The sequence below is a fragment of the Myotis myotis genome, unplaced genomic scaffold (assembly GCF_014108235.1).
Source record: "Myotis myotis isolate mMyoMyo1 unplaced genomic scaffold, mMyoMyo1.p scaffold_m19_p_10, whole genome shotgun sequence".
Taxonomy (NCBI): Eukaryota; Metazoa; Chordata; class Mammalia; order Chiroptera; family Vespertilionidae; genus Myotis; species Myotis myotis.
Window position 1 is genome coordinate 17,887,457 of NW_023416314.1, and position 22,371 is coordinate 17,909,827.

The 22,371-nt window shown below is 35.1% G+C and overlaps 1 protein-coding gene across 1 annotated transcript in view; it reads right to left on the reverse strand.

Moving 5' to 3' along the window:
• The window catches only part of CNTN5 (contactin 5), a gene marked incomplete at its 5' end in the record, with an annotated part of 450,105 nt that overhangs the window by 75,586 nt on the left and 352,148 nt on the right, over window positions 1–22,371 (reverse strand). The window contains one exon of the mRNA XM_036323984.1: window positions 474–632. Coding sequence (XP_036179877.1) covers window positions 474–632 — 159 coding nt within the window. The remainder of the gene's footprint in view (window positions 1–473; window positions 633–22,371) is intronic.

Genomic DNA, 22,371 nt, shown 5'->3' on the forward strand with positions numbered 1-22,371 from the left:
CTAGTATTGTAATAAATGATAACATTTCAAGAATCCAAAAAGATTCCTCTGAAATTGTTAGCATATATATATATATATACGCTAGAGGCCTAGTACATGAAATTCATGCATGGGAGGGGGGTGTCCCTCAACCCAGCCTGCACTCTCTCTAATCTGGGGCCCCTCAAGAGATGTCCGACTGCCGGTTTAGGACAGGGATCGGTCCTAAACCGGCAGTCGGACATCCCTCTTTCAATCTGGGACCACTGGCTCCTAATTGCTTGCCTGTCTATTGGCCTGATCCCTTAACTGCCCTCCTTTTGCCAGCCTGATCACCCTTAACTGCCTCTGCCTTGGCCCCGCCACCATGGCTTTGTCCAGAAGGACATCCTCTCTAATTAGCATATTACCCTTTTATTAGTATAGATATGGCAAAATAGCTCATGATGGGAAGCTGCTCCGATTACATCTGATATTGCCTCCGAACCTCTTACCTGTTTTCACTGTTTGCCAGCCCAGGGAGAATGGGCTGCGAGCCTGCAGATTGTAGGAGGAGATCGGGCTGTGGTTGTCAGCTGCTTGACTCCAGGAGAGTGTGGCTGTGTTTTCGGTGATCTCTTCAACGATCACTATCCCTGGTGGGCCTGGGGGACCTACAGACAAAAGAGAATGGATAAAGTTGAGTACAAGTTGTGATAAAGAGCCATGAGAAATTGTATTTCCATGAATATTTAATAAACCTATGTAATTGTCTTTAATGGAATACATATTTAGTAATAAAAATTGGAAGTAAACAGTGATGGGATGCAAGCTGGTTTTTATGATTTCTGGGGGTAAAATAATTATAGATTAGATTTTTTTCTAGCACTGTGTGCTTAGGGGCAACTACCAATTACCATTATATTTTATAGGAAAAGAAAAAAATAGAAACAAACACAAGAATGTCGATATCAACTCTGGCTGTTGAAATCAATCACAGCTTATAGAGGCAGCAAAAGGAAGTGATAGGCAATGCTATCAGGCACAAAAACTATCCCATTATTACTAATAAAGTATGGGTGCATAGGACTATTTTTCACGCTCAGGAAACCTAAAATGTACAAATATTCAAATGTGATTATCAAGTAGCCTAAGCTTTTACAGGGGAGATATGAAAGTTCAGAGCAAGGAAGAGCAAATACTAGAAATGAGGTATAAAAAAATTGTGGGAAGTTAAAAGGATGGTGTGATTATTATTATTATTATATTATTCATTGTATGAGTCAGAGAAGGTTATTTCACTTTTGATTATGAAAAATCAATATAGAATAGTGATGATTAATCTATATACATGTATGTAGATTCTAGTTTGAAGAAACAACCATGATCTGATATGAGAAGAAATATACCTTTGTATTATAACTTCTAATATAGTGATTTCTAAAATAGCATTTAAAAATATGTACTTACATTTTATTGGTTAAAAAGTAATTGGTTTTCTTATTGACCTTTTTCTATTTCCTAACATGGTCAATTCAAGCTGTAAGGATACTTTTATTTTCAATTAAGAAAAACCTCACACTTAAGTACTTTATTTTCTGAATTAGTCCTTATGTAGGAAGTTGATGTTTGGATTTGGTGATTATGAAGCCTAAACAGTAAGGGCTGAATTGGACTGTAAGGAGCTAAGAAATGGGATGCTAAAGAGATGCAGATGGTTAGAAAAGACCTCTTGGTAGAGAATTTTAAATTTAAAAGCCTCATTGGGCAAATGACATTTTTAGGAAATGAGAAATTAACTTTTTAAATTATCACCTGAGGATATTTGTCCATTGATTTTTAAAGAGAGTGGGAGAGAGAAATATCAATGTGAGAGAAATAGTTAGATTGGTTGCTTCCTTCATGTGCCCTGATCACAGCACAGGCCCGGGAGAAGCCTGCAACTAAGGTACTCATGTCTTTGACTAGAATCAAACCAGGGACCCTTCATTCCACGGGCTGATGCTCTCTGCACTGAGCTAAACCGGCTGGGGAGAAATTACCATTTTTTATCAAGACTGAGAAGAACCAGCACCAGATAGCAGAGACTAAAGATTTAGAAGACAGGGACTATTCTATCAGGAAGGTGACAAAATATTAGGATTGTGCGCAAAAGTATTGAAAATAATCATGAGAAGTGACAGTTTTTCCCTCTAAGAGAAATGAAGAAAGAAACAAAAATATAGAGAGAAAGTTTTGGGCAGCTGAGAGAGCTCATTTGGGAAGGTTTTTATATTTTTTTCATTAAAGAATAAGTAAAGGTAATTGGGTGATAATGGGGCTGAGAGCTAGAGAAGAATGGGAAATGTCTGGGATAAGTACATGATAAGAGAGGAAAGACATGAATATAAATATTTTGGAAAAGTATTGGAGTTCAAATTTGGTTCAATAGCACCATTTTGAGGTAGAACTGACTGAATAAGCAAGGTTAGGCTGGAAAGCCAGGACTAGGGACAGAGAAAATAGTTAATTGGGTCCATTCAAGTTTAGGAGTTTGTAAATTTGATATGACTTACTATCAAAGACGCCAAAGTATGAATGACCATGGGATCAAGGTAAACTAGGCAGTCAAGTAAAGACAGAATGGTGCTGATAGGCTAAAATAAAAAAAGGAGTAAAGGAAACCAGGTTATTATGAGGGCGAATTATAAAAATCGAAACTTGTATTGCGAGAAGAAAAATTGCACAATTTGTTGGATACTTTTAAATATCCAACTGTGTTTATCTAGAATGAAGTGGAGAGTATGATTACCAGGGCTGAAAAGGTCAAGGACTTATGGAAGAGTATGTTGGACGTGTCATTCATATGAATGTTCAAAGTATTAAAATAATGGCTACAGATAAAATGAGGAAAATAAATGAGATCCAGGTGCTGAAGAAGTCTAACAAGTTATTAGACTGTGGTGACAGGGATATGGAGGAGAGACTATAATTATGATAATATAATGATATGACTATTAACTGTAATAACAATACTAACAGCTACCATATCAATGCACTGCATTAAGTATTTTGCAAACATTAATTGATTCATGTATTTCTATGTTACTGGAGTGGGCCTTACTATCCCTATTTCATAGGGAATGTAATAGAATCTAAAAGAGATTGTTTAGTCAATAAATGATAAATAAATCACTTAGTCAATAACCTTATTGTATGTCAGGTATTATGCTAGACAGTGGGTGTCAGAGAGTCCATTCTAGTGAGAAGTTATTTGCCCAAGTCCCTGTGCTAGTGGACAGCACAGTTGAGATTTAGCCCTTTGGTTCTGAGCTCCCTTTACTGTTAATCTAGGAGTTGCTTCAGTTGAAGGAAGAAAAGAAAAAGTAAAGGCTTGTGTAAAGGAAAGGCACATTTAAATCATGTGGGAGAGTTAGAGATGGCTTTTAAAAAACCATTTTGGGCTCTGTGGCAGCTTGTGGCCACCATCTCTCCCTTCCTTGCCTGTACATGCAGGTCATTACTTTATTGAAAAGTGAAGCCTTCTACACTTTCACTTCCTTCCATCTGGGCTGGCCTGGGACTATTTGACCCCAAAGATAATAGTAGCAGTGACATTGCTTGACTTTTGAGGAGAGGTTACAAGCAGTTGTGCAGCATCATCACATGTCTCGTGGAACGTTCATGGGAAAATCCAGATGCCTTCGTTAGAAGTCCGATTAAACAGGCTACCATTCTGTAAGCAAGTCTAAACTAGCCAACTGGAAAGGCTCATGGACAGAAGGAGAGCCAAATGGCCCCCAGCTATTCCAGACATTCCAGCCCAGGCACCAGACATGTAAGTAATGAAGTCATTTACTTGAGCTTCAGCCACCACGGAACTCCTGCACATGAGCAATCCCAGTAAGAACCTGGCTGTGCCCGTCAGCTGCCAACAGTATGAGAACAAATAATAGATTGATGTTTTAAACCACTAAGTTTTGAGGCAGCAATGAATAATTAGAACAGATTTCAAAATAGTTTGAGAGTTTGTTCATAGATAGGAAATTTGTCAGGTGGATCTTTCAGATATTATGAAAACAGACTTGAAATTTAGCTAATGTGTTCAAACAGGGGGTTATCAACATAATTTAGTTCTTGAGGTCTTCTGTATTGTTCCATTTATTCTGTTCCATTTCATCCATTATATTTATTTACCTCTGCAAAAAGCATTTATTAACAACCACCTATGTGTGATAGAAAATATTGTGGAAAATAGCTTTGTTAACTTAAATAAAATTATTTGTCTTCTGAGTATTATAGCTCTATGAAAATGTTTAAATTAGTTCTCTTAAAAGGTATATTTCTTTTAATAATAGATAATAGGTAATTGCTTTAAATAATGATTTAAAAAATAAAATTTACAATATAATTGATAAATCGCCAAGTATTTTTCTCTATATGTGCCTATTTTACCATATAGTCCATTGCAAAATTATCAGTGACAGTGAACAAAGTTTATGCATCCTGGATATGATTGTGGCTGTGCAATTATTTATAATTACACAGCATTATAAAGAACCAACTGTCCAATCATGTAATGCTCAAATCATAACATCTTATGACAGAATATTAGGCAGCCATTAAACTGCCTAATATAGCAAACTATTTAATGATATGGGAAATGTTCACAATATAAGTGAAAATAATGAAATGCAACTTTATATGTAAACATAAATGTAGAAATAGTAATTTGACAAATACATAAAGGAAAGGACTGGAAAAAAGGGCATTAAAGTATACATAATTGTTATTTCTTGGAGGTGAGAATGTAGATGATTTAAATTGCATTCTTTATACTTGTTTGGATTTTCAAATTCTGTGCAATAAGCATGTATTTGTTCAAAGTTATTTTTAAAATCATTATTTTCAAGAAAACTTCCATATTGTGATGCGTATGTGCTAGTCTAAGTATATGCTATTTAACTAAACATTTATTGAATGCCAAGTATGGGTAAACACTGTGCTGATGATGGGAGATGGGGGTCAGGTGGAGATGAATGGTTTACAGGAGGACAAAATAGGATTCCAGCCCCAGTTGTGTTAAAATCCAGTGGCAGACAGATTTTTTTTTTTTTTTTTTTTTACAAAGAACAGATGTCAGGCAGTGATAATGTTATGTTTAAGTGCTTTGGGAGTATATTTTATATTTCATTATAACACTTGTTACATTGATTATAATTATTTTCTATAATTTCTATTTGTCTGAATAGTCAACATGTATTTGGCATCTATTAGGCCCTCAATGGATATTTGTAGAAGACATTAAAGGAAAAATCGAGAAGAAAAAATCCATCAGGAGTTATGTTTTGAGTTTAAAACATTGTGTAACAACAAGTAAAATATATTTTAAAATAATTATTGTTAAGACAAATATCCAATATGATAGCCTTTTTTTTTGTTAAATCAAAATATATTTGAATTAACATTTTCTTAGTCAAGCTTATAGTGGGATGGTAATAAAAATGACAGAACAGCTCCATGAATGAATATAAAGCTTCTCATGATTTAAAAAGGTTCATTATTATTAGAAATTTACTATGAACAGGTCATTTTTCTAAATTCTTTCTTTAAAAATCCTCACCTGAGGAATTTTCCCATAGATTTTCAGAGAGTGGAAGAGAGAGGAAAAGACAGAGAGAACATCAATTGGTTGCCTCCTGCACGCGTCCCAACCAGGCCCAGGCTGGGGAGGAGCCTGCATTCGAGGTACATGCCCATGACTAGAATACAACCCAGGACCCTTCAGTCCATGGGCCGATGCTCTATCCACTGAGTCAAACTGGCTAGGGCAATTTTTCTAAATTCTTATAAATCTGAAAAATTTTTATTAATATGTTATTGTAAAAATACTCTGAAAAAGTGATGTGATTTACCTTTTAAGATAAATTAAGTACAATTTTCAACCAAAATAAAAAATGAAAATGAAATTTATAGTTATTTTATTAGTATTGGTTTATCAATGTCTTACCTACAGAGAAATTTAAATTTTTAAATATTTCATACTGAATGGCTGCCATTAGTTTCCTGTATATATTAGGAGTGAATTACACCAATATTACATTAATACAATCATTACCTTTGTTTTTAATAATGACCATATTTTTACCATCTTTTGACTGTTTTTTAAAATCATGATGTAAATTTTTTCTTCAAAGGATTTTACTGCTAATTTACAGAAGAAATCTTTGAAAATAGATTAATAGGTATATATCTCAGGGATGACAAATGTGTGACAGTAGCTATTGTCTGAATGTTACACAGATGCCACTAATTTAGCATAAATCTCATTAATTTATACTTAGCTGTAATGAGTCAGTGTCAGATGGGCAAGAATCTGGAAAGGCCCTCTCCCTTCCTCCCCTGACAGTGCTGTTATGTAGGACCACTAACATAAATATATAATTTGAAAATACACAATTTAGAAAAATGGACACAGTCCCTTTATTTCTTCAAGAAGGTGTCCGAGCAGATGCTGATGACAAAGGTCCCAAGCAGGAGCCGGTTCTCAACCCAGGGCTCCTCTGGTTTGCTGTTAGATTGCTATCACCTTGACTCATTCCTTTGACCTAATGTGCAGCTAGGAAATGTTTTTCTTTTGAGAAGCCACTGACTTTTAAAGCTGAAAAAACAAAAAATAGCCAAGCCGGTGTGGCTCAGGGTTGAGCATTGACCTATAAACCAGGAAGTCACAGGTTCTATTCCGGTCAGGGCATATGCCTAGGTTGCAGGCTCCATCTCCAGTGTGGGGCGTGTAGGGGGCAGCCACATGATAATTCTCTCTCGTCATTGATGTTTCTATCTCTCTCTCCCTCTCCCTTCCTCTCTGAAATCAATAAAAATATATTTTTTAAAAAACCACAAATATGATATACCAATATAGGTCTTGTTTTTTCATGTCATTAGCATAACAAAGACAATATAATAGTTAAGCCACGTTACATAGTCATAACACTTGAAATCAACTGGAGTCATCTAGTTCAACCCTATTATTTTTCACATGAGGTAGGAGTACTTGAGATAGAAAAAATGCCTCCTTAAAAACAAACAAACAAACAAAACAGTCCTCCTGCTTGGGAGGAAAAATTTGTTGAAGCAGGAGTCAGTTTTAGTCTGAGGAGTGCTATTTCTTGTTCAAAGCAAATTATGACAAGTCAATGTGGTAACAAACAGGAAGTTGAATACCGACTTCTTGTAAAATCACTTTTAGATAACACCTTGTGGTGCTGGGCTTTATAGTTCTCGTGGTGTAACTATCCCCCTTCCTGAGGAATAGTTCTTACAAACCTTCCTAATGCTGAGACTAAACCCCTAGTGCAGCCACTTTTCTGGCTTTCTCACCTAGGTAAGATCACATTTGCTACCTGAGCTGACACCCACTGATTCAACAAGTATACTGATGGTTATATGCTATTTTTCACACTGAAAATCTATTCAGGTTGTTTTCATTTTTATTTGGTTTTGGGAACTTTCATGTTATTTTTCTCACATGGAAGTTTTACATGGAATTACACGTGTTGGGATTCAAAACATTAAGTGGGCTTTTCCATTTAAACTGCTTAAGACGAAAATGAAAATTTTGATAGCAAATATGCCATGGTACCTTAAATTCTATTTTCAAGCCCTTAAATATTGCTTGGGGGCAGACATCTCTTACTTCTAAACACACATAGGAATGGCAGGCATTCATGGAAGCAAAGTCCTGAACACGTCTCCTAACACCAAGTGAAGAGGAGATTTAGCTCCTGTCTAGATCATTAGATGGATGTAGAAGAACAAGCTCAATAACTCAGGCCGCAAATAATATTTTTTATTTTTATCATGTACTTAAATTATATGCCATGAACCATCTAGTGAAAGAACCATTTTGCATAGACACAAATAATAAAAAAGGTATAAATAACAATAAAGCATTTCATTAAAAGGTAATAATCAATGATGTGAATAGATTTTCTATAGTTCATCATGCATTAATACATATTAATAAGTGGTTGTTGAGTTTTCATCTTTATAATAGAATTATGCGGAATTATGATACAACCTTATTTAGGGAGCATGGTATATTGATAATATTTTTATGCAAAAAATGTTTCTTAACATACTCTTGACATAGTAGGCTGGCAGAGTGCAACTTCATAAAGTATTGCATCTTTCCTTCTTTAAGTCTTAGATGCTTCCTTACCATCCTAAGTTCCTCATGAAGTTTAGAGGGTGTTTTTAGATTTCCTATCATTTACTAACCTAATTTCTTATTATTTACAAACCTTTCATACTGTTTCAATCCCATGAGAATAACCAACTCATTTTTTTTAAACCAGAAACAGTTAAGGATTGAAATGAGAGATGGACATTTTAAATTATTTTTTTAAAAAGCAAGTGTATTTTCAATTAATTTGCTAATGCTTCCCATTTAGCATATCTATGAAATCATATTCATTATTATTATTGCCTATATACCTATATACATGTCATCTATGTAACCTGGTTTCTCAGCATACAATTCTCGTCCCTCCTCACTTGTTTATTTAACATCTCTGCTTTAGTTTCACTTCCTTGCAGGAGACTTTCTCTGAATGCACCACCTAGGAACTGTCACTCCACTATATATTCATAGTGCCGTTACCTCTCATTCATAGTTGAAATCACAGTTAAAGCTTTCTAATATTTATGTGATTGTTTTATTAATGGTGGCTTTCCTCTTTGTTTTTTTTAATATTTTTAAAAAATATATTTTTGTTGATTTCAGAGAGGAAGGGAGAGGAAGAGAGAGATAGAAACATCAACGATGAGAGGGAATCATTGATTGGCTGCCTCCTGCAGGCCCCCTACTGGGGACCAAACCTGCAACCCAGGCATGTGCCCTTGACTGGAATCAAACCCTGGACCCTTCAGTCCACAGGCCGACGCTCTATCCACTACACCAAACCAGCTAGGTCTCCTCTTTGGATTTTAGGTACAGGAGAGCTGGAATTGTGCTTATAATTTGCTCAATACTGTATTTCCAATGCCTATAGCACAGTGCTCAGCATGTAGTCTGTTACATATAGATTTATAATACATGAGTGATGAATACTTTTTAAATTCACTTAACAGCCTAGTATAGCTGTTGAGTTATTTTTGTACACATTTTCACTTTGACCCATGAAAATATGAGAAAGAGTAATATACCTTTGCAAAATCATAGCACTGTTCTGAAAAAAAAAGACTTTTACTATATATTAAAAAGTAGGATTCTAATTATGTTAGATTATCTTCTTTGTTAAATGCTATTAATTAGCTACTCTTCTGAACTTGGTGTGTTTCTAAAGAACAACAACAAAAAAACAAGCTGTTAGTGTCTTTTAGACTTTGATGAGCAACAAAAATCTCTGGCATGTTTGTAAAAAATATGTAGATTCCTTTGCTGTTCTCAATAGTAACTAAATTACAATTTCTGTGACTTGAGCCTCAGAATTGTATTTTGCACAAGATGCCTAGGAAGTTTTTATGCATCTTCTATTTCAAGAAAAACTGGTCTAAAGAAAAGATTCTTGGGTAGAGTCAAAAGAATCTTATTCTAGTTTTGACTTTTTATATAAGAGCTTTGTGCATGTTTCTGCACCTTATTAATCTCAGTTTCTTGACATTTTATAATTGGAATTCTATCATTATTGTGAGAATTGCTTATGGGACTGTACATAAAAAGTACTTTGTAAATAGCTATACTAACACTGATTATGCCTCTCACTGGCTCAGTAATGTTAACAACATTACAGATCTCAAAATGCTTCATTTTTTAAATCAATATAAATAAGAACCTATGCACCACATTTGGTTTTATCAAAACAAATAATAGATGTGAAAATGATTTTTAAAGGAAAAATATATACTATTGTTAGCAGAGTCAACAATCTTTATTTTCTGAGGAGCTTATAATGTGAAAAAAAAATAATGCTGAAATGATAATGATTTAATGCCCACCTTTCAGGTAGAAGGCACTATGCTAAATGATATGTAATTTGTCTCTAATCTTTACAGCAAATATGGTATTGATGTTTCCTTTCCACACGTGATAAGACTGAATCTCAGAAGTTCAAATGACTCACCCAAGGCTATACAACATTCCAATAGTAAGTAGGCCTGGGGTTAAATTCTTATTCTTAACTGCGTATGTATCTGAGTTTTAACTCTATATTATTCATTCTTACTTCACATAGTTCAGCATAGGCAGGAAATGTAGATTTCAGAGGATTGACAATTATTATGAGGGGGGGCACATACTTTTTTATCGATTAAAAATGGATTTAGAGGTAGAAAATGTATGATAGAGATTAAATAAAATTTGTGATTGACTCCCTAATATCCACTCCACCTGTTCCAAGGCAGTGTATGGAACTAACTAGCCCCTCTTTATATGGAAGACCCTGATTAGTCTATGTCCATCTTGGCCATCTCACCAGCCCCCGCTAACAATTGGTTCAGGAAGTCTGGTCTAAGCCTATTAGATCATGGCAATCTTTTTATGATCATTTCTAGTTAAGGAATAACCATAAGGTCTAAACTGGCAAAACCAGATGAAGGGATGGACATTTGTAGAGATGTGTTAGTTCTTTCTCCTGTTATATGTGAACAAGAAAGCATTTAGCCTCTATTATTTGGGCAGATAGACAATGACTACAATGAGCTCTAGGGTAAGACCGACTTTGTAGACAACAGAGTGAAGAGATGGAACCAACTTTGGTTCTTGAAAAATATTTGAGACCCTGGATGAACCAATTTAAAAATCTACTTTCTGTCATGAGAGCCAATACATTTCCTTATTGTTTAAACCCATCTGAGCTGGGTTTTCTATTGCTTGCAACTGGAAGCATCCTAAAGATACAAAGTATAACTGAGAATGCCCTTGGTTTATGAGAGATTAAAACTGGCATAATTCCTTATCTGTTATATATTAGCATAAATAAACAGAAAAGAGCATATCCAATAATAAATTACCCCAGATAAACCCCTTGGAATTGAAAAATGACAAGTTAATTGAGAAAACTGATGGAACAGCTGGCTGACTAGAAGCAAACAGCCAAATAGGTAAACACATAATGCAATAAAATTATTAAAATGATTTAATAATTTACCTATAGGATAATGGAATAATCATTTTGGATAGAAATTTGGGACTTATTAAAGATGTACTATTATAATCAATATTTTTATGACAATAATGCTCAACAAAGTATTGAAAATTAGAGAAAAAAATTTAGACCAAAATTAACAAAAACTCGTAATTAAACATTCTGTGTGTTTCACATTGCTACATCAATTAAAAAAAGAGGCCTGAAAGGGTTGGAGAAACTACCACGTGACAGCATTGAATGATGAAAGCTGACTAGATACCAGGAGAACTCAGTTTCATGCAGGCCTTGCCACTTTCCAGTAAAGTAACTTAGAAGTTCACTTTGTACCTCTGGGACACAGAAAGTTTTCAGATACTGTGTTTGGAAAGATGGGTTTTTCAATTAAGATTCCAATAAAACAGTTTCTCTAGGTTGGTGTTTAAAGATGGAATAGGTGACGTGTGTGTGTGTGTGTGTGTGTGTGTGTGTGTGTGTGCGTGGCAAAAAGGGATAAGTAAATATACAAAAGACTGGCAATATCAAGGCAATTTAGAAGAGAGGGAAGGAGGGAAGGCAGGTAGAGTATGTTTGGTTAGAGTAGCAGCAATGTATAAAGGTTGGGAAAAGTAGGTTGAGGGAAGGCCTTGAACAACAGGACAATAAGTGTGAACTTTGTTATGAAGGAAGTAGAGAGCCTATAATGTTATTAGATGGGAGATGGATCAATACATTTGATATTATATAGGAAGAGTTAAGAGTCAAAACAAACCATTATTCGACTTGAATCACTGAGCTAAATGATTTAGGACCTACAATTACTGCAGAATTTCGTGCTTGGATAAATTGGAATAGTAGAATAAAGGAATAATCTGGAGGAGGATCTCAAAATTAAAATAAATTCTGGTGATAACACTGAAGTGCAGAGATGGGAAGATTCTATTTTGAAGAGAGTTGAAAGTGTCAGGAATAGTTATTGAGAGCAATGTTATAGGGAATCAATAATCATAAAACAGTAATATTGCTGAACAACACTGAGAGCTTATATGAAGTGAAAAACGTAATTTTATAGGGGCTGAGTCTACACAGTTCCATTAGATTCTTTATGCTCTATGCTTGCAACATAGTTGACTGAGTTCACAAGACGGCATGATAGGTATCAAGGAAGTCATGGATTTCAGATGGGGATTAAATTAGGTATAGCTGGTGAGTGTATAAGTTAAGTGAAATCCATGTTAAACTCAGGAGAGGACTCAGTATATGTGAGAAGACACCTATTGTAGGAGATTAAAGCTGTTGTCAAAGATTTAATCTCTCCAATTATAGATTGAAATACACATGGCAGAGCTTCCAGAACATAAGTTAGGACCTCTACAGTTGCAAATAGAGCAATTGATAGTTCAAAAACTCTTCTATTCAACCTAAAATCTTCGGCCCAGTAAGCACACCCAAAATCTTATTGGATGCATAAGCCCATTCTTTAGTTTCTTATACTCCATGTAGCCAGAATCCAGCATATATGAATCATCTTTGCTACTTGCATTTACTTTTTAATATTTAGGTCAACACTTCTTATGAGAACAACTGTGTGTGTGTGTGTGTGTGTGTGTGTGTGTGTGTGTGTGTGTGTGTGTGTGTGTATGTGTCTATGCTGCAAAGTATAGGGTGGAGTAGAAGGTGAGATGGAGTCATGAAAACATGCTGAGACTTGTAGAGCATTGTCTTGTTAAAGTTCTGTATTTCTTCTGTAGTCACAATTTTTGTTTTGATGTTCAAATGCAGTCATGCTTAAGCACTTTTTTCTGTTTTTTATTCTTTCACCAGAAGTTGTTTCAAATCATTGCTACTTTCTGCCAGTAAGATTATTCCATCTGCATTATCTTAAGTTAATGATATTTCTTCACTGATTTCACTCCTCCTTCCTCTGAATCTATCTCAGTTTTTAGTATATGTTCTGCATAGAGATTAAACAAATAGGGAGACAAAATGGACCCTTGTCTGACACTTTTTGTCTATAGGAAACCATTCTGTTTCCATATTATGTCCTGACAGTAGCTTCTTGTCCACAATATGCTAGCCATCAAGACAAACAAGCCTGTTTTTTTTTTTTTTTATAACAACCCATAGCTTTTAATGATTGATACAGTTAAAGGCTTTACTGTAGTTTATAAAACATAGCTAACTTTCTTCTGAAATTCTTTGGAGCTCTCCAGTATCCAAAGAATGCTCACAATTAGATTTCAAGTGCTTCTTCTTTTTCGGAATACAGCTTGAATACTTGGTATTCTGCACCACTGTATATGAGTGTGGAATTGCAGATATGGTCCTACTGCACTCCTTGGCATTTCCTTTAATGAAAGTTTTTTGAACATTTACAGTCTATAGGCCATTGATTTGTTTTCCATATTTGTTGACATATTCTTGTTAGGATTTTGACAGGTTCAGCTCTTGTAGCTTGAACTATCTTGCCCACTTACCCCTTCTACTACAGAAGAAATGGACAACTTTAGCATTGACAAAGAAGACACTGAAATTGTTAAAGATTTTGCTTACCTTGATTCAGTCATCAATTCAAATTGAGACTGCAGCCAAGAAATCCAGAGAAGGCTGAGAATTGGAAGGGAAACAATGGAAGAATTGGAAAGAGCATCAAGAGCAAAGATACGTCATTAAAGGCCAAGGCTAAGATCATCTACGCCCTTGCATTCCCAATGACTATATACAAATGAAAAAGTTAGAAAGTGAAGAAGGTTGACAGGAAAAAATTGATTCATTTGAAATATGGTATTGAAGGAGATCCCTACAGATACCCTGGACTGACAGAAGGTGAGCAAGTGAGTCCTAGAGCAAATTAAGCTTGAATCATTGACAGAGCTAAAAATGACAAAACTGAAGCTGCCCCACTCTGGGCACATCCTGGGAAGACAGGGTTCTTTGGAAAAGATAGTAATGCTGGGGGAGAAGAAGGCAACAAAAAAAAGAGAAGAGGACCACATATAAGATGGATTGACTCCATAAAAGCCATAGGGATGAGTCTTTAGGAGCTGAGTGGGGCTGTTGAGGACAGCACATTGTGGACATCACTCATTCATAGGGTTGCCAGGAGCTAGAACCCACTCAATGGCATGTAACATGAACACTGATAGAGATAGAAATGCCCATGCTACAAAGAATTGTTTTGTGATTGCAGCTGTAGGAAACTTCTGAAATCCCTTTCCCACCACACCATCCCCAAATAGTTTCCCCTCATACTTCACTGTGCCTGCTCTCTATCTTATTTACATGTTTTATCACGTGGCAATGTATTTAACATTAACTGTCTATGATTATTTATTCAATTGCTACCCAATCTTCCCATTTACTTGATTTATAAAAATATAATTACTCTTTTTGTGGAAAAGAATTATATATTAATTCATTCATACATTTAAATTTCTTCAACAATATTGAGGAAATAGCTACTGTGTGCAAGACTCTGGGATAGGCAGCAAACAGGATAAGGAAGGTACCTGTCCTTATGAGTTTTACTTTCTAGAAAGAAGACAGCCAATGAATGAGATAATTTCAGATAGTAATAAATGCAATAAAGAAAATAAAGTGTGGTGAAAATTGGTGGAGGAGAGGCAGGAAACATTAGAGAACTGAGAAGTAAATAAGAAGGGGCCATCCAGCCAAATAAATATTATGCCTAAAACATCAATTAAAAAATTCCTAAGTGTTTGGCATTTTTGTGGATTCTGGTGTGGCTGAAACAAAGTGAAGGAGGACCACAGAGGGTGATACTATTGGAAAGATCAATAGGTGCCAGATAATATAGGGATTTGAAAGCAATGGTAATACATTGTGATTTTATTGTGGATGTGATGGGAAGCCATTGGATGACTATGAGAAAGTCAAAGGAAAGAAGCTATTTAAAAACCATAAAGCAAAAGTGTGATGGAAACCCTCAGGGGCTGTAGGAAGATTTTGGGGAAAATCTATTTGAATTTAAAGATGTATGGGTATTTTTCATTGCAATAAGGTTTTGGTAGCAAAGGTAAATTGTGGTGATTGAGTAAATCACTATTCCAATGTTGTTTTATTGTACTGTTGTTGGTTGATAGATGTTGTCAGTGTAGTTTCAATGACAGCAGTAGTTTCAGAGGATCCTTTGCAAATCAGTCTTTTGAATCTTATTGGGAGCATCACGATCTTCTACTTCTGTAATAAGCAAAACCAAAATCCATACCACCTCTTCCCCACCCCAGTGGTAGTTATAATCTGTGAATATGTAGTTTTCATTGGAACTCTGATTCCTTTGGGTTAGATGGTGCAATGTGACCAGACCAGTGAGTTGTGAACTAAAATGACTTGTGCCATTTTTGGCTGAAGTATTTAATTACCAATTACATCACTGTGTTTAAGATGTTTATTTAAAAAATTCTTGTGTTATTTTCTTTAGGAAAATATAAACACTTCTAATCAATTATCACAGACTTCAGGTGAAAGATAAATTAACCAAAGATTCAAGGTAGTTTAATAGGCATAAATATTTAATGTAATATTACAAAATGAGTTGAAGTTGTACATTCCATATGTATTCAAATATGAAAGTAGTACTGTCCATCCATCGAAGGTGATCTTTCTGAAATGGAAAATAGATATTTGAGGGTATATTGTACAAACTGGCAAGAATAATTTAAAATAATCAGCTTGTTTATTTAAAAACTCAACCAACCCAGATGCTATCCTGAAATTAATTTATCAAGCTAGTATTACAAAAATTCTAAAAACAGATGAGTTAAAGAAATCCTGTAGGAAAATGCCATATGGTGTCCTAAAATATGAAAGGTACCATATTTCTACAAAGCTTTCTATAAATCTAATATTGGGTTTATTGTGTATGACTAATAACAATTCTGCAATGCAAATTAAGATCAAGAAAATAATGACTACATGGACTTTTAAATTTGTTCAGTCTCACTGTTCATTTATGAATAATTTATACATATCTCTGTGACTTCTTTTCCCAAATACACCATGAAGTGAATTTGTCATTAGTATTTCCAATGACACATTAGGCCAACATACTTATACAGCTATTCTCTTTAAGATGGGTACACTCTACTATGGACTAAAACTGTAAGTAGGAAAGTTTCTTTAATATGTCTTTTCTGAGGTATAAATTTGCACTTATTTTCATTTAATTAGGTTTTCTTTTATGATTTTCCTTGATACCAACAACATGTTCTACAAGATATCTATTTGAGACTAAGGACATGTTTTATAGTGATAGAAATGAACAGAAATTGACAAACATGATCTGGGGTCATTAATTTCATGTATTAAGTAACAGAGCAAGTCAATAGTCCCCTAAGGACTTAAAAAATGAGTATTACAACGTGCTTAACGTTTTGGCCAGTAGCTGAGATATAATAGAAAAATAACTGTCTTAGTGTTTTCTTAATGGCTTCTGGCTTATACTCTGAGGATTTTGGCTTTACAACTGTAAAACATTTACCATTATGCAATGTACCATTACAGCTTCGCACAGACTGACAGATGACTGCTGTCACATGGTGACAGTGAACTTGGTACAATCCCGATGCCACCATCTAACTCATTTGGAGAAATGAAGACAGTAGGCTCTTGAAAAAGCACTTAAATGAGCAGTCCTGGAGGTTGGATAATTTGTAACAGATGCTCCATATAATGGATGGATTACAGGGAGAGTGTCTGCAATGCAGACTATCTCGTTCATTGGGTTATGATCGATGCTGCTCATTAGGTTGACTTAACATTCAGTGAGCTGAGATTGTAAGACAAATATGTGAGCTTTGAGGTACTGGTACATATAGATCAGGTGATAAAAAGTCTTTGAAACAGTGATTAAGTATTTCAAATGAAGTTTACTAATAACAGTTGTATTTCTTGAGTTGGCACAAAAGAAGCAGTTATATGAACCAATAACCTCCTGAACAAAACATGTAATTCAAACAGACTTGTTTCATGCCTCAGTTTTCTGTGATTAATAATCACTTAAATTAACCAAATCAGAAGGCTGACAAAGAAGAAAGCTGGCGTTTTGATATAATTAACTTGTGTGATTTATAAAAAATTCCCTTCGCTTGAAATTTTATACTTTTGACCTAGAACGTTTTAAAATCTAAGACATAATTCTAGAAGAACTTGAAAACCATTCATACTATTTAGTTTCAATTAAAAAATCAAAATATTTATTTCACAAGTACTTTCAAATCCCTTTGGGTCCTTTGGTGAGTTCTTAAAGCCTTTCTACTCTTTAATTTTTGCCTGACTTATTACAGGTATGGCAAAGTCCTATGTAAACATTCATTGAATGCATATTTATGTGTTAAAAATAATGAATATTATGATCTAAATCAACTAAATATATATTTGTTTTTCATGTGATATTAAGCTGGTGACTATTAGACATGTAGTTAGTGATGATTATCATGGATATGAAAGCAGTACTCTTAGGACTCTGACCTCTCTATTATAGCCTCATCTACACATCTTTTCTAGAATAAAATATAAATTGTGTAATGAACCCTTTTTACTCAGTCTTATCCTTTTGGTGAACTTGAAGCTCTTCAGTGTTATGTCACATATGGGAAATTCCCTTGCACACTAAGTTAGTTCTTGCTCAAGGACAGATGCCTTTACAATGGAATGCTCAGTGCATATCAATACATGCTTTATAAGCAATCTGCTTCAGGAAAGTGATGCAAGATTTCATTGGCTCAGTTAACTGACTATACTGAGATGGCCGTGATAGTGGTTTCATAGTTTATTTATCCTGATGACGGCACACTAGCGGGGAACACAATGATGCCTATCAACAGGCCACTTTGACCCTGAGAAAGGAGAGGCAGTCACAATGCTCCCAATAATTTTAGAATGTATTGTCAAATTGTAATTGAACAAGATGAACAAAATAATCAGAAAATTATTGACTATTTTAGTCAGTGAATAATAAGATACAATCACCTTCTGAATAAATGTAGACCATTTTCCTGCCCTTACATACCATGAAGAACACTGATTCATCTCCTTAATCTGAAAGATCAGGGAAACAAAAAAGCCTTCCTCTACTTAAGAGTATCAACAACAATATTTACCATTTACTGAGAACCCTTCTTCCATTTGAAATTTCCTTTCATTCTCTTATTCAATCTGCAAATTACATATTTTTATCCTCATTTAAAAAACGAAGTATCCAGATGAGGTAATATGACTTGCCTATGGTTATTCAGCTGGTTTCAGCGTGAGATTCAAATTCCAGCCTCGGTTATCTTTATAATGCTACCCTGTATGGACTGGGTGAAATGGTTACTATCGCAGCCATTTTAACAATGTGTGTGATTTTTAAATTGGGCTTGAGATTAAACTAACATTTACTGCGCACCAGCTATAAACTAGTTCTGATGCTAAGAGCTCTGGTTCCCAAAGACCTTCCTTTTCCATGTGCAGCACTAACACAGCCGACCTTTCACAATACTTTTCATGTTATTTTAATTTTCTCAGTGTAATAAATAACCTTGCAGCTGTCACTTTTATAGCTCAGCTTTTCAATGCTTGCCTACTGTGAATCTTGTACAGGATATTTTCTATTTTTAATAAACTGTTTTTATAAAGCGAAGAACTATTTTTTCCCATTCACCCTTACTTTTTAGGGACCTCAGCAATGATTCACAAGTTTCCAAATGTAAAATCTACTGATATATTTAATCAATAACATAGGGTAGAGACCCATGTGCTCATGATTGCCAATCTTTACATTTAATGGGTCAAATTAGATTTTCACTATATATACCATGCGATAAGTTCTATATACTTTACTTTTTTGGAGAAAAAAAGAGATTTAAATCATCAATCTGAGATTTTTTTTTTCCACTGAGAATAAGTCACTTTTTCTTCTTTTCTTGGCATTAACAGACATCATCTGGTATTCAGTATTTTCCCTACTCTTTCACCCCAGATGCTCCAACTCATTAGAGAGCTAATTACCTTTGTAATTCTAAATTAAGGAGTACTTAGTGAAACGGAGACATTACCTTTGCCAGGTGTTTGGGAGGACAAAATTCAATCTGCCATAAAAGTCAGTAAAGTTTCTTCCAATCAATGCTAGTTCTCTCACTGTTCAGTCTGCATGGATTCTGTGTTGTTCAATGAAGAATCAGTCAAACAACAGGATACATGTTGTTTGGCGTTACACAAAAGCAAGAAAATAATTAAGAATTGAGTATTTTGGAATATAGGTTGAAATGAAACAAGATTTTGGGATAGAGACTAAAGTGAACTTACCAATTTTCCATCATCTTCCTTGAAGATATGATCAATCACTGGGTTGACTTTCAGCAAAACTTTTGCTTAGAACTTGGGTTCTTTGTGACTTCATTTGGGTTATCAAAAAAGGGCCAAGTAGTACATATGTACTCTACAAGGCTGTATTCTAGGCTCCACACAAAAATAAATTACTAAAAGACACGCTAAAACAATCTAGGTAGCAGTCACAGAAAACAGAATGTATTCAGGATTTTTTTAAAAGGTCAGGTTTTAGAAAGGATTGGTGGTTGGTTTCGGCTGTGTCTATATAAAACATAAGAAAAGTGAACAAGGAAGGTGATTTTTCCAAACAATTCAAACAAACAAATGAACAGACAAAGTGCATTTTCAATATTCTGCCTAAGCAATATTGGTGAGTTTAAGGACATCCTTCTGAACATCAAAGACCTTTTTTTTGGTTTGTTTTTGTTATTGTTTTGCTTTCATGACTCTTGGCATAATTCACCCATAAGCAGATAATAGACAACAAATTATCAAAGATGTGAAAGAACAGCAGGAGCAAATGGAAAGAAGGTGATTCAATTTTTAAAGCAATTAGGAGTTTTGTCCTTGTCTCATAGTTGTAGCAATTGGAAGAAAAGTTTAAAATGAGAGAAAGAGCAGAGATCATGGAGGAAGAGGTCTATTATTTGCTGATGCTTAATATTCCTGGCGGCATTTTGTTCGGAGTGATTCCTTTAGATCAAAACCTATTGTCTGGATAAAAAGTGCCACAAGATCTTCTGAGAAAGTAGACATTAGACTTTGATATTTTATATAATTGGCAAAACACAGGGGTCAGAAGAAGTTCAGAGTTGGCAGTAAGGTTAGTGGTCATTTAGGACAAGGTATAAGACAGAAAGTGGTGATCAATAATGTTGAGTCTCTTGGTCATGGGGTCAAAGATTAGGGACTTTGAAAGATTACAGAACATGAAGCCTATCCTTAGAGGCTGATGGGAGTGAAAGAGTGCTGCATTTGCAAGCTGATGTAGAGTATCTTCTGTTCTCTTACGTGGCTTAGCAAATGATTACATGTTCTTCAATCCAGCCCATATATCATCTCCTTGATAAAACTGTCTAACTCCTAGGCTGAACTTATCACTCCATTCCCTTGTTCCTTCTTTAAAATATATATTTTATTGATTTCAGAGAGGAAGGAAGAGGGAGAGAGAGATAGAAATATCAATTATGAGAAAGAATCATCAATTGGCTGCCTCCTGCATGCCCTCCACTAGGAATTAAGACCACAATCCGGGCATGTGCCCTGACCAGGAATTGAATGGTGACCTCCTGGTTCATAGATTGATGCTCAACCACTGAGCCATGCTGGCTTGACTCCCTTGTTTCTTATAAGATTCTTTCTTCTGTCACTCATTCCTTCCCTCCACCCCTTCCTTTCTTTCTCTCTGTCTTCCCTCTCCTTTCCTTTGTTTCTCTGTCTTCCCTCCCCGCTCTCACAGTATTTATTAGCAGTTGTAAGGAACTATATCAGGTCAGGAACTCAATAGGTTCTGGAGATACAATAATGAATAAAATGGGAACAATTTGACAACTGATGGAAGGCAGTATATTAATTTAAAATGCTCATTTTGAAATCAATTTGCCTAGACTCTATTCCCTTCTTGCACTTACTAGGGTGACATTTGACAGTTCCTAAACCTCCTGAGCCTTGGATTACTTATCTTCATGTTGGAACTAAAAATAGTACTCCTCTCATATTGTTTTCATGTGATATGCTAAATGGACAAAGTGAAATCATTTATATGAAGCCTTTAACACAGTGCTTGACATACAGAAAGAAATTAAATGTTTTTATTATTGTTAATGGAGCTTACGATCAGAAAGCAAAATGTGCTGCTCATATGTCTGTAACAGCACTCCTGGTATTATATTTTAAAAAAAGGTATGCCCATGTCAAGGACATAAGTTTTTCATGGTTAGCTGGTTCTTAGCACAGTTCCTGTCAGATATTATGTGCTCTATAAATCTTTGGTGAATAAATATTGAATGGAATGAATGAAAGCGAGAAAGGTTCAAGTTAAACAACCTGCCCAAAGTCACATAACTAGTAAGAGCTTGTGGAGATGTGAAATAGTTTATCTACCTTCAAAGCCCATGCTTTTCTTAAGCTACTGCACCACCTGTCATACATTATTGCTTGCCTTCCTCCACCTACAGTAATTTGTTATTATATCCATCATTCCACTGAATTTGTCCTTGTCAAGATCATCAATTGCTGTCAAGGTACTCAATCCAATAGTATATATTGGTTCTCATTTTACTTGTATTTGACACTGTTGCCTATTTGCTCCTTTCTGAAATTCTCTTTTTTATTTGTCCTTATTACTTGATTTCCTTGGCTTTCCTCCTAATTTCTCTCTCTCTCTCTCTCTCTCTCTCTCTCTCATTATCACTCTATCTTTTTCTGGCAGGTATTTCCTAATCTCCTTTGTAGCTTCCTCCTCCTCTCCAACTTTAGTGTTTCTGGAAGTTCCATCCTGAGCCCTTTCCCCATCTCATTCTTCACATACTATCTCTGTCATTTCATTTCTATCTGATCATGCTCAAATCCACATCTCAATTTCAATGTTTCTCTCCTGAGCTCCATAGCCATATGTATTTGTTTATTTGATATTTCTCTCTGGAGAGCCCTATCTTAAATAAATGCTGTTCCTTTAGTCCACATAATTTATCATCTAAACCAGGACTATTTGGAAAGTAAAGGGTCCTCATTAATAATTACTCTGGCATTCCAAGGTCTAACCAAAATTCATGGTCTCATTCCCATTGAACACACAATTGAGCATTACAACTGGCATTCATCTTTGCCCCCTATTTCTCATTTTTCGTAGCCAAGTTATGTAGATTCTCCTTCCTCCTATTTTTTTATGTACACTCATATCAATCTCCATTATCATTGCCTTTTTTCAAAACCTTCTTATTACTTGCTAGGATTACTGCAAAACCCTGCAAATCGG